Raw genomic sequence first — 12,915 nt, forward strand, 5'->3', positions numbered from 1 at the left:
ATTAAAATTCAAACATTTATCTTGATGCTTGTATACAGCATTAATTCGCAATTGGATAGATTTTTCACTAATGTACTGAACTGCTTCTCTTCCTAATATTTCGAGTCAATGTTCTGGCTGTAATTTAATTTCGTCACGTTGTAAAGATTATTCCGTTTTCTCTTCTTTCTTTCTTTCTTACCGATCGGTGCAAAAATCTTTATTACTATTAATAGATCGGCGATATCCCTCCTCGTCTATTATGGGCGACCCAAATCAGCTGCTCAATCGCTTCGAGGCTCATTAATTTTTACACCTTGGTCAATTCTCATTTCCCGTCAGCCCAGAGGCGTCGGACTCTGATGTCTAATCGAATAATACACGCGTTATCGAATGTGTTTTTGAACTGGGCAGGGATCAAGTATAATGGACAGTTTGCACAAGCGCGTGTCACTCCAAAAGGTCATGGTTAAATTGCTCGCAATACGCAACGAGCTATTGTATCACCATTACCGAACCAGCTCGCCTTAATAAATGCGGCTAACTATTGAAAGCGGATTTTTTTTTTCACTCCTTGAAACGTACCACGTACCGATAAATTCGGTTCAAATTTTGTGTCGATTCGAATTTCACTTGATTTCGGAATCGTGATAAAATCCTCGAGTAACTCGATCGGCGAGCCTTGAAATAAATAGCCACTCGTTTATTTCCCGTTTCTATTTATCGACGATATTCTAACGCGTAAACTAGGCGGACTTTGTGTAACACACACACACACACACAGACACACCTTGTAGGGTGTGGAACCCGATTCTCACGCATAGATCCGCTTCGAGGCTCGTCGATTTATGTTCAGATAAGCCACGTATTAGTTTACTCAGGCGCAACTAGTACATGCCTCACATCATCATCATCAGATACAGTGTAAACATATTTACGTTTACGGAATAAAATGTAAGATGAAATTTTTCTCACAGTATTTCCGATCTCTGTAGTAATCATCGATGATTTCTGAGAGACCATGAATTTGCCGTGCAATTCATGCGCCTACATATATAGGTGCAGGATAATAAAATATGAATTGACATTTCTTTTGTACTAAAAAATTATAATAAGCACGTCGATATAGGTGTATAATTAATTCGTCAAGGTTCATCGATAAATCATCGAATGTGGGCATAACGTTTTCCTGTACCATCCGAAGGATACGTATTATTGCCGTCTGCAGATACGCCGCCAAATTGAACACTGGCGATCAGGTGTGTCATGGCCGTGGTAACAACGACAATGGCGATGATGATGATGATGACGATGACAGGCTGAGTGCGATTATCGTAGACTGAATGGTCAAGGAGCACATTAGCCCGAGCATATTCCGAAGCTCGAAATTAGCAAACCAATGTACTGCAGGAATTGATAGTTGGAAGAAGAAAAAAACGTTCGTTTGTACGACCGACGTAATTTGAGGACGAGTATGAATACGCGTCAATTGAATTGACGGAAGTATCGAAAGTACGACTAACGCTGTAAGTACTGGGCACAATAAGCTCCATGAGGCGTTCCGTGTTCGACTGAAGAGATTTAACATAACAACGAGCGAGTCTTCGGCCAGGATATGTAAACACTGATACATCATAACGTTTCGTCTCAATCCTAGGATAGCTGTAACGAGAAGAAAAAAAAAAAAAAAAAAAATTTTATACTACAGAACCACGAAAATCACAGCAATTTGGCGAATATTTGAACCCAGGAACACGATGGACCCGCCTCAAATCGTGGTTTTGAAGTAGGAACTGAAGCCAGACCAGCCAAGGCTGCGATTTAGCCAGTTTAATTAGAGAGTTAGGATGGACCACTGTCAAGGATGAACTGACCAGATATCGCTACAGGTATATACTCACATAAATTAAGATACGACTTATACGCTGGGATGCAGAGGTCATTGCTCGTCGCGAAATTTGCCAACCGGCCATCGGCATGGTCACGATTTTTTTTGGAGAGATATTTCGGTATGCAGAAACCGGGTAAATCAATGCTGTTGACTAGTGGTAATTATCTAAAACAGACGAAGCACTGCGTAAGAAATTTATCTTGTAAAACAGAGAGGGAGAGAGAAATGAGAAAAGAATTACGGTCACCTTTTACTACTCAGGGATCCATGATTACAAATCTAAAAACATGACGTCTCACACGTCGTACTATTTCAACAGCGCGTCCCTCGAAGCTGAAGTTGGAACATTTTTTCATAATAAACGAAGAAGTGAAGGCGCAAGCGTGTGTAATAAATTGCGCCTTCCTGCAGACCGTTAATCATTAAAGTATCCAATAATTAATCTGTGGCGAAAATATAAGCGTGGCTGTTTTTTTTCCACTTTTTTTTTTGCTTCTTCCATTCGATCTCGCTCTGGTTCCGGTTGGTAAATAATAATTGGGTGCATTTTTTGTGGTGATCAATATTTTCATCACAATGGTCCAGCGTCACCTTCCTCTTATCTCTCCACTCGCGACCCACATCGGCTGCTGCTCTCTCGCTTTGAGATTTATTATTAATACACAACACAGGCATTTTAAATTTATGTTCAGCCTGAGGCGTCGCGGGCGTTGACGGCTGATCAAACAATATCTATTCCTCTACCTGCGTTTGAATGTTCCTCAATTGCGTATGAGCGCACTGGAGATAGTTTACACAGCCCCATGTCAATCCTATAAAGGTCATGGTTAAACTATTCGCAATAATCGCGAGCTCACCTGCAGTGTGGAACTTGGCCCTAAAAGGCTACAATAACTTGAAGCACAATTTTTACGTGGGAATATATAATCTATATTTTATCAAGAAAGCCGTAATCGTTTGAGTTTTGCATTACGAAATCTTGATTCTCAATAAGTTATGTGATCCCATAGTCATTCTTTGCGAACGCAAATTGCACGAATCGTAGATTATTTATTACCTTTATTAACGAATGTTTTGACAAGTTGCGTATCAGTTTCACCCTCGGTAACTCGATACAGGCGTAGCCGTCGACTTCGATTTTTTTTTTGATTTTTTATTTTAAAGATTTTTGTACACCAGAACCTCGATTATCCAAACCGCGGTCATGCGAACTCTCAATTATCCGACCCATGACTTGTTTTAACCGAACGCTTAATCATCCGAACGTTGGCTGAAAAAATACATTTTTGGTGCGAAATGTACATTGTTGCTCGCTAAAAAATCTGAAGCAGTTGTTTGTCAATTGACAATAGTTGTCTGTATAAAACCAAAGTAATAAAATAAGCGTTCGGTGTTTGAAAGAAGTTTAATGTGTATTTACATGTTTTGTTAATTTAAATTTGTGTTGTATCTACACATTATTATACCTTAAGATAAAAAATTCATTTCGGTTATCCGAACTAGACTCGGTCCAAAATTAATTCGGATAATCAAGGTTGTACGGTACTGTATAATAAACATTTCTATTGCTTGTCGGGAAATGTTTGTGGATATTTCATTAGTCTTGAAGTATGTTTAACACGTACGTTCAGTGAATTTAGTCGTTTTTTACTCCTATTTCTTGTACTTGTTAAGTGGTAATAAAATGAAATTTCTGTATATTCAAATTTCGTGAAAATTATGCAAGTGAGATCGTAAAATTCTAGCTAACGTTAGTTGAATGACGCATACTATAGGCAAAAAGTGAAGAAACAATATAAAATATATATGCGTTAAATTATGGCATCAGGTACTTTATCGTCAAAGAAATGAATTGTAAACATTATTTCTGCCGCGTATCCAAAATTACTTTTACACTGATAGGGCATATTTCTAATAAGCCTATACTTTAATTTTGCATTAATTAATACGTATACACGATGGGTTTATTTATAACAAAATATTACAAAGTTATCGATAGGATGTTATATGCGTCGATCACTATCGTTATTACACTAACTCATTTTAATTGATTAAAATTATATCTATTTCGTACAATTACACGTGGTTACTTATAGTATGTTATAACAATGATAAATTATGTCATATAATTATAGATTTAGGTGTTTATAAGTGTGAATGTTTCAATGCCTGAAGGTAATACAAGATTTCGCGAGTGAAAAGAAAATCTATCTTGCTGAAGGTTTGAGTCCAGATCCAATTAGGTTAGATGATTTTTTATTCGCTGTCTTTCAATTGTCTTTTGACGCCAAGTGCTTGGGTATGGCTTTGGATTTTACTTTCATTTGTTAATTATTTAGTGATTATAATTTAATCTTTGACTGGTTGAGACACGTTCTCTAAACTCGCACGATTGTTGTAATTAATTCTCTCTCTCTTGCATGTACCATGGAATTTTGTGATTTTCTAAATTTACATAAATTACTTCAATGAAGCTCAATGTGTATTGTGAATAAAATTGAAATGATTGGTATTATTATTGTTTGTACGCAATTTCTTCCTCCTTCTTGATTGCTTGGATCAAGATCAACGCGAGAACTGCCAAAATAACCTGCACAAAGAATAAAAAAAAAAGAAACAATACCGAAAGGTGATTAAGACTTATCTAACACCGCCTGCATCGTTATGCCATTATACTTTCTCCGAAATGTTTCGTGCACAGACATATATCTGTATCCAATTAATTTACTCATTCATCGATTGCAGCAACGCAAAACTTGATTTAATTTTTTTTCCATTCGATCGCAACGTCCTTTACAATCAGAAGTCTCCGACTGTTAAATATATTCCTACTTACGTGAAGCATGCAAAGAGATAATGCGAGACCAGCGATCCATCCAGATCTCGCCTCCAAAAACCAAGTAAGCTCATCGACACAGCCGTGGAAAAATGCATTCCCTGTTACTGTGTCCCGACATTCTGTAGGCAGTGGCTTCAGCATCGTTAAATAATCCATCGGACCAGTGGCTCCGCAGCATCCAATCTAAGACATCGAAGAATCAGAATACGTTGAAAATTCGTCCGCCGAAGGTGATTATCACTAAGCCAAATCCGACTCACGTTCTCCTGTATCATCCGGAGAATAACCGCTGCTCCATCGTATTGCGAGTTGGATATCAGATTTGTCATGGCCGTGGAGATAATTGGTTGAATACTACTGTCGTAGGTCGAATAATCGAGGAGCACCGCAGCCCCGGCTAAACCGCATACAAAGCTCAGGATTTGTAGCCCAATGTACTGAAAACAACCTTCGTTAGTACCTGCATTGCCTTGGTTTAAGGACACGCGCAAATAAGAGCGAGAATAAGAGTCAATAATTTCAGTCCAGGAAGTAACAAAATTCAATACGCACTGCGTAAAGGCCGACTACGAGCTCCATGAGAGCTGCACCACACCCAACGAAAGATATTATCATGACAATGACGGAGGCTGCGATCAAGATGTAAATACCAATGTAGAATTGCCACATTCCCAGGAAACCGACCCACTCCTCGAACCCTGGCTCAAGTCGCATCCAAAGCGACAGTCCAAACAAGCTGGCCCCAAATATCTGCATACAGAACAGAGAAATAACATTTTGTCTATAATTTTGTAACGACGGTTGATCATAATCATGACAGAAATAATTATTGTTTTCACGTAATATTGCTAGAACGAGGTGATTGAGTCATGTTCCACATATGGCGTTAATTATAGCTGAGTGAAGGAATTTTTAACGGAAATTAAGTTCATGGACATTTTAATTCCGTCATTGGAGATTGGCTGCAGATTGTTTACTGTGTCTGTTTTGTAATTTGTGTTTGCATTTTTTTTTTTTTCTCTCTCTTCAACCTGATTGACTTCTGGCTGGTATTTATAGGCAGTAATAGAAACCTTCTACCAAATGTACCTATGTCCGTTAAGATATTATATGACTTTTTATAATACACTAAATTTTATACAGTTTATATGTGACAATGAATTTCTCATCAATGCTAAGGAATTACTCCACATGTGTTGACCGCAAAAGCAAGTACAGTGCATTGGTCATGGGTATATGTGTAGTGTCCTAAATATGGATATTGCATCTCGTACTTAAAATCACACACATGTCCTGCTATTTAAAATTTCCACGAAGTAAACTTGCAATGGCAATAAAACTGAGACGCAGCCTAGAATATAACGCATTGCTATTTAGGACGGCATCTCGTCGCGATGTAGTCATTATTTTCTCCTGGTGTAACAAATCAGGACTTTCGTGTATTACGCAAATTCATACCGGCTCCAAGACCAGGCAACGTAAGACTGTGTTAGATTTGAACACAGTTCTAGAATAGCAATTGTGCTACGTATGATACGCGCGGTTGTACACGTAGTTACAATACTGCATACCAGTTAAGCAACATAGGGATTGAGTAATCACCGCCTAACACATCGGCAACCCGCCTTCCACGAAGCTATGAAGGATTGTCGACGAACAGGCGCAAGAACACTTGAATTTACAGGGCGAATGTTATGTTGCAATAATTTGATCACTGCTACAATCTAGCTGCAACTCAAGAGAATTCTGCGTAATGAAACAGTTTTTAAATTAATGAAACGTCTTATATTGCCTGAACGTAATCTCCTATCACTGATGACACATCAGATATCTTATGTATAACGTGGCGTGAATCGTACAGGAGAAGCTTTGATAAAAACCGATAGAAACTATCGACCCTCTTCTAATGATTTCGTCAAACTATTATTTGAAATTCGTTGTAATATATAAACGATGTTTATTTTTCTCTGAAATAAAGTTACCGGCATTCTCGCGAGGTAATTGATAAATGAATCATACATAGGTACACAAATCGAGGAGCTTTATTTGCAACTGCTGATACCCCATAGTCCATGGCACTCAAAAAACGATACTTTCCCAAAATTCTTGCAAATAGTGCGCAGCCGGTTGTACAAATAATCAAAAAGCGCATAAAATTAGTATCCACATGTTTGCTTTTTCATAGAATTGTGTGTACGTTAAATGCAACCGTGGAAAGATTAAGTACTCACCCAGGTCACCGCGTTGAAACAGAATATAAGGTATTTTATACATCCAATTCTTTGCTCCAGCTGGGCAGCACCAGTGCCTCGGCCTGTCCCAGCCATTATTGTTTAAGAACCGGACACTTTGTTGAAGGAAGATCACCACTAATTACTGGAGTCGAGACAACAATGGTTGAGTACAACAGGTAACTGGGCGGGCCACCAGCGTATAATGTTTTATCTTTGGCAAATATAAGATAACTTGGATAAGCGCGCCCTAGATATACATCGTCACGACTTACTATGTTCTGATAAATCAAACGTGAATCATTCTTCCTCATCGCGGTAGTTTAATCAACGAGGTGAGTAAAGTATAAGTTTACTTTTAGTGAGCGGGAAGTACATTTCTATAACCAATTGGTATAAAAATATATATTATTTCGTATTCAACAGAAACGTGTATAATATATTGTACAAGCGAGATCAAAATCATTCCAGCATATTTTCCTTGTATTGTATTCAGTCTCCCTCAATATCAATCTTTCAATATCAACAAGTGAATTGTAATTAGGGATCGGTGATGTGTCATTGTACATTCCTGAAATTACGGCACGCAAGAAGCAGTGGTATTATATTATCTCGCAACATTGATTATCATATAATGATGTTAGACGTACTATGCGTATGGAAACGCAATCCCTGTATATGTTCGTAATTTCAATTTGGTATAATATAATATAAATAGTATAGAAACAGCACCGACGATAATGTCGACATCTGGGAATTATTAACACGACGATTGACAAGCCTAAAACGTTCAGGCACATTCGTGTATTGAAATATTATCAAGCATCGCACATACCTAACGAATTTACGACCAATATTGTACGCTCTCAGCATCGTATCCAGCATTTAATGTATTGCATATCGAAATTTTCTATAAGCAGTAGCTAGGAATGACGGTATTAACGTTTAGGCCGAGAAAAATTAACCGGAGGAATATTTTCTGAAATTTCTACAATGGATTGTTTCTGGAAAGTAGTATGAATATAGTTTAAACGACTTTATTCGTTGACCTAGTCTTCGTATCATATCATGCAATTTACGCATAGGCAGACTAGGCTTGGATATATACTTGGTACGAATACACTACAGCCTACGTTGAATGAATGTTGCAATTTTTTGCGATCACAGTCCAGCCTACTCTCATTATTCGATTTTAGGTCCTCGCTGTACATCCTTCGCTACAGAAACTCATAACAGAGAATCATGTGAATCTATCTACTAAACTCCATATGCACCACTGGAATGTTGACTACCAGTCTTATCTACGACTACAATATCAAGCACTGTACTCTAATTCCGAGTTAGCAGCACATGGATTTAAAAATACTTCAACATTTATTCTAACTCTTTATGAAAAACTCTGGAATTCAAAGAATAATTACCGAATCAAAAACCTGCAAGACTGTGATTAAAAATGTGATCATTTTGTAGCAAACTCAATTCTTTTCCAAAGCCTGATCAGCTCGTATTAATTTGTCTCGATCCGAAATCTTCCAAATCTCACAAAATTAAGCAAATGGTGTTAGTTTATTGACAAAATATATCCCACCAACAGGATATCCCAGCTGTTAAAAAATCACCGTACGCAGCCAATTACATCGAGCGTACGCAGATTCATCCTACACATTGTGTTCTATTAATAAGCGGTGGCTCAATTACGCACGCCTAGTCGCATACGTGTATAAAGTAGGATGAATGTACGGCCGTAGAAATATTCAACGTCATCGAGTTTGCAGGCGTTAAGCGCCTGGAGATCCATACATCGGTGCGAGAAATTTCTGTGAGACCGATAACGGATGTACAGAGTATCTATGTATGTACATACGTTGTTATTTTCGTAGATACCGATGTTCTTAAATATTTCATATTTCGTAATCAGCGGTAAGATTCCCGAATCAATTTTCCATCTCATCAATGGAACGTCGCGTTGCGTGGGCGACGAACACATTTGTTTTCTTCTAAAGGCGCGTGCGAATCGTCGGCCACAGAACAGCCGGGGAACGTGGTTGGAGCAGGAGGCGAGGAACTAGGGAGTGAAATTTTCGGGAGTGGGGACCGGCGGTAACCAAGAAGTCGAGCTTTGATGATGTGGAAGCTGGAGCCGCGGCCGAGAGTTGATAACATCGCGTCGCCTTCGAACGTCAAGGGATCTCGCTCTGATAGACGGTTTTCAATTGTTCCTGCCGCAATCGGTCGTTGTAAATAGAACCCTTGTTTCGTCGTTTAGTTTTTTACACCTCGTTTTAAGTAGTTTCTTAAAAATCATGCCGCGGACATTATTTACACTCGGTAGTGTGTTCTTGGTTATTGTTACCGTCCGGGCGATTCCAAAGCCAGATGAAGTTCAGGATCGTGTATTAGACAAGGTTCGTTCAGAGTTCAAAAAACCAAAATTATCATATTTTAGTACGCATAACCTCTACGAGCACTCCTGTCGTTCATTCTCGCTCGATACTTGTTTGAACCTCATTTAAGTTTATTTGATTTAAAATTAAACTTGCATGGAATTAATCATCGATTTTTTAACGATTGATTACTGTTTATATAAAATTTGACAAAAGCTTCTATTAACGCAAGGTAATTACAGAAGAATTTTGATCGCATGTCCGTCGGAGCTCAATTTTCATTTAACATTATTCAATCTTTACTTCGGTTTTTAATTATACATTAGCGTGTTGCGATTTCAGGACCTTAGCGAACAGGAACATTTCATTAATTCGCAACACAATCCGACTTACGATCATGAGGCTTTTCTTGGTGAGGAGGCCAAGACATTCGATCAACTGAGTCCCGAAGAGAGCAGAAGGCGCCTCGGTATTATAGTTGATAAAATTGACCAAGATAAAGATGGATTTGTGACCCAAGAGGAGCTCAAGGACTGGATAAAGTACACCCAGCAACGTTACATCCAAGATGACGTTGACCGGCAATGGACGACACACAATCCAGAGGACAAGGAAAAACTACCTTGGCAAGAATACCGCAGCTTGGTGTACGGATTTATGGACGATGCCGGGGACGATTTACCTGAAAAAACCGAAGACGACAACTTCTCATATGCAGCTATGCTTAAGAGAGACCGTCGACGGTGGTCGGTAGCCGATAAAGACGGTGATGATGCATTGACCAAAGAAGAATTTGCCGGATTTCTTCATCCAGAAGAATCTGAGGATATGAGGGATGTTGTTGTCCTCGAGACAATGGAGGATATCGATAAAGATGCCGATGGAAAAATATCCGTCGCTGAATATATTGGTATGTCTTAGGATTTGAAAATAATATTAGCCAAAAATTGATATGAGAAAACTGTAGTTCAATGAAATTGATTTCTACAAGTAGCAAATAAAGATTTGCATTTTCTAAATTTCTATCAATATTTTCCAGGGGACATGTACAGAGGAGGAGCTGACGAGGAAGAACCAGAATGGGTGAAGAATGAAAGAGAGCAGTTTTCTACTTACAGGGACAAGGATGGCGATGGTCTCATGGATGTTGAAGAGGTTTGTCATGGACGTTGCTGCGTATATTCTGTAACAATTTAAAGTTTACATTAATCATAGGCGATCTTATGATGAAATACTTTACTTATGAGTGACTGATATGTTTAGGTGAAGAATTGGATCATCCCAGCAGATTTCGATCACGCGGAAGCAGAATCCCGGCATTTGATCTACGAGGCAGACGGTGATGCTGATCAAAAACTTACCAAAGATGAGATCTTGGAGAAATATGACATTTTCGTTGGTTCCCAAGCGACTGATTTTGGAGAGGCTTTGGCGAGGCACGATGAATTTTAATAATATTACATTTTACTGCTTCATTGAACAAAGTTTATACATATATTTATATTGATATTTTAAGATATTAGCTTAAAGATTCAAACCTGTCAAGCATTTATGTCTAGCATTTTCCATTCTACATATATTTATGTACCTACTTATAGTACCTACTAAACGAATCGGTGATAAAACTTGACTCATGTTATTCATATAACAGAATACTTATATCACCTTCTTAATCAAAAATAATGAATTTCAATCTCATGTAAAAATCCGTAATAATAAATATGCATATTTTAATACAAACTTGTAGTTATAAACCATCACCATATACAAATTTTTTTTCTTACGAAATAATTAGAGATGAGTTTGAAAGATCAATTTAAGTCAAAGTCAAAGTCAAAGTAACAATAAATGTTGAAGTGTTCATAATTAGTTCAACCAGGAATTTACAATCTGACATGAATCCATGGCTATTATTATATTGATATACTTTGATTCGGCTTGTGGAACTTATCCGAAAAATACAATGACGTATACCTTTATCAGATAAGTGAAGATAATGATTGAAAATATCAGTACGACTCACATTAACTTGGCAAGTGCATCATGCGGAAATTTTACTTCTTCGTACTATTTTATTTATGTTTTGTTTGGCGTTTAGCAGGTATACTAACTACTTCTTACTTATTATATCCGTCAACAATTAGCATGTAATTTGATGTATTCAAATACTCACTTTGCAACAATGAAGCGTCTGCAGACACAACTGATACTGAGGATGATACTCCATATTGCCTACGTTTTACTTGGCTTGGACCATTGTATGACAAGACCAGCACTGTCAATATTTCTTGTGACGATTATACCGGTACACCATGCATCGAACCGCTGATTGTTACAAGTAAGTATTTTGATAAAGTACTTTATGGTATATGACATGTTAGCATGACTGAATTACGTCACAGTTTTGATTGCTTTTAACTGACTTATATTCAGAATAATTCTTATGGAAATGTATCTCACATAAGGAAATGTCGTTGTTATAACATTTTCGTATAAAAAGAATGAATTGCCCCACAAATATAATTACTACACAAATTTCAGAGATGAGTTTCAAATAATTGTACATACGTGATTTTCAGATGATGGTAGTGAACCAAATGTAACATACATGTGGGCAAATTACAATCGCTCTATAATCGGATGCCCGTTAAGGTCCGGATATAGTTGCATAAAATATACTTACGTGTATGATAATGCAGGTGAGTGAAAATCTCTCATTCGTGCCATTTTATTTAGTGTAGAATAATGCACGTATTCAACAGTAACTGCATTGTAAACTTATTGATTATTTATGTCTTACGATCGTTACTGTTAATTTATTTTTTTTCATAGTGATAAATGCGTCTTACTTTTGTGGTAAAATGATCCAGGATACTACAACTGCTCTGACGTCGGGCTGCTATGAGCAAAAGGTAAATCACGAAAACATTTGTTTTACTGCTGTTTGTGTAAAAAACAATGACGATTTTTTGAGTATAACATACCATTATTATTCTGAATAATTTTTTACAGATTACCAGCCATACGATTGGTGCCTGTGCCTGCCAAACTAATGCTGGAGAAGCACCCTGTAACGCATCTACTACCAATGTTGCATCCATTTGCACTCAGACACTTTTTTTCTTACTGTTACTAATTTTTTGTTATGGAAGTATATTTTCATAGAATCATTTCATGATTGCATAAAAACTATCTGAATTTAAATAGCGTATTTCAATTTTTCATCTTGTACTTTATGCTGTCGTTAAGAAGCTTATGTATTTTTTCACATTATTATTATCAGATATATTTACCGTCATTATATTCAATTTTATATTCTTCCGATAGATTATACCTTATACAATTCGGAATAGAATATTGCATATTGACAGTGCCAAATTGAAAGCTGATTTTCTAACTTTAATAAAAAAAAACAATTGTGCTACTTGCCGGGAATTACTTTTCTACAAGTACACCAATACCGTAATCATCATTAATTTTATTTGGTAACAATTGCACAACTTCTATTTAAAACGCGTTGCCGCGTTTCCCTATAGGCTGAGGAACGCAGAACTGCCTATCGTAAGGCGGAACGCAGCAGCAATTTCTTAA

At 37.4% G+C, this 12,915-nt stretch overlaps 3 protein-coding genes across 3 annotated transcripts; 2 read left to right on the forward strand and 1 right to left on the reverse strand.

Annotated features, from left to right (window-relative positions):
- Positions 1-4,300: 4,300 nt before the first annotated feature.
- LOC124412623 (tetraspanin-2A) lies at positions 4,301-7,175 on the reverse strand. Its single transcript, XM_046892648.1, has 5 exons — positions 6,941-7,175; positions 5,262-5,459; positions 4,970-5,146; positions 4,707-4,892; positions 4,301-4,460 (listed from the first exon to the last, which is right to left on the reverse strand). The coding sequence occupies exons 1-5, from the start codon at positions 7,034-7,036 to the stop codon at positions 4,386-4,388; spliced, it is 732 nt and encodes a 243-aa protein (XP_046748604.1). The 5' UTR covers positions 7,037-7,175; the 3' UTR covers positions 4,301-4,385.
- A 1,861-nt stretch (positions 7,176-9,036) lies between these two features.
- Positions 9,037-11,028, forward strand: LOC124412621 (calumenin). Its single transcript, XM_046892647.1, has 4 exons — positions 9,037-9,345; positions 9,667-10,234; positions 10,364-10,479; positions 10,588-11,028. Exons 1-4 carry the CDS (start codon positions 9,244-9,246, stop codon positions 10,774-10,776), a joined length of 975 nt encoding a protein of 324 aa, XP_046748603.1. The 5' UTR covers positions 9,037-9,243; the 3' UTR covers positions 10,777-11,028.
- A 308-nt stretch (positions 11,029-11,336) lies between these two features.
- Positions 11,337-12,712, forward strand: LOC124412624. The gene is made up of 5 exons (XM_046892649.1): positions 11,337-11,425; positions 11,513-11,662; positions 11,904-12,023; positions 12,157-12,236; positions 12,337-12,712. The coding sequence occupies exons 1-5, from the start codon at positions 11,368-11,370 to the stop codon at positions 12,487-12,489; spliced, it is 561 nt and encodes a 186-aa protein (XP_046748605.1). The 5' UTR covers positions 11,337-11,367; the 3' UTR covers positions 12,490-12,712.
- The last annotated feature ends 203 nt before the right edge of the window (positions 12,713-12,915 follow it).

The sequence above is a fragment of the Diprion similis genome, chromosome 11, assembly GCF_021155765.1.
Source record: "Diprion similis isolate iyDipSimi1 chromosome 11, iyDipSimi1.1, whole genome shotgun sequence".
NCBI classification, from domain to species: domain Eukaryota; kingdom Metazoa; phylum Arthropoda; class Insecta; order Hymenoptera; family Diprionidae; genus Diprion; species Diprion similis.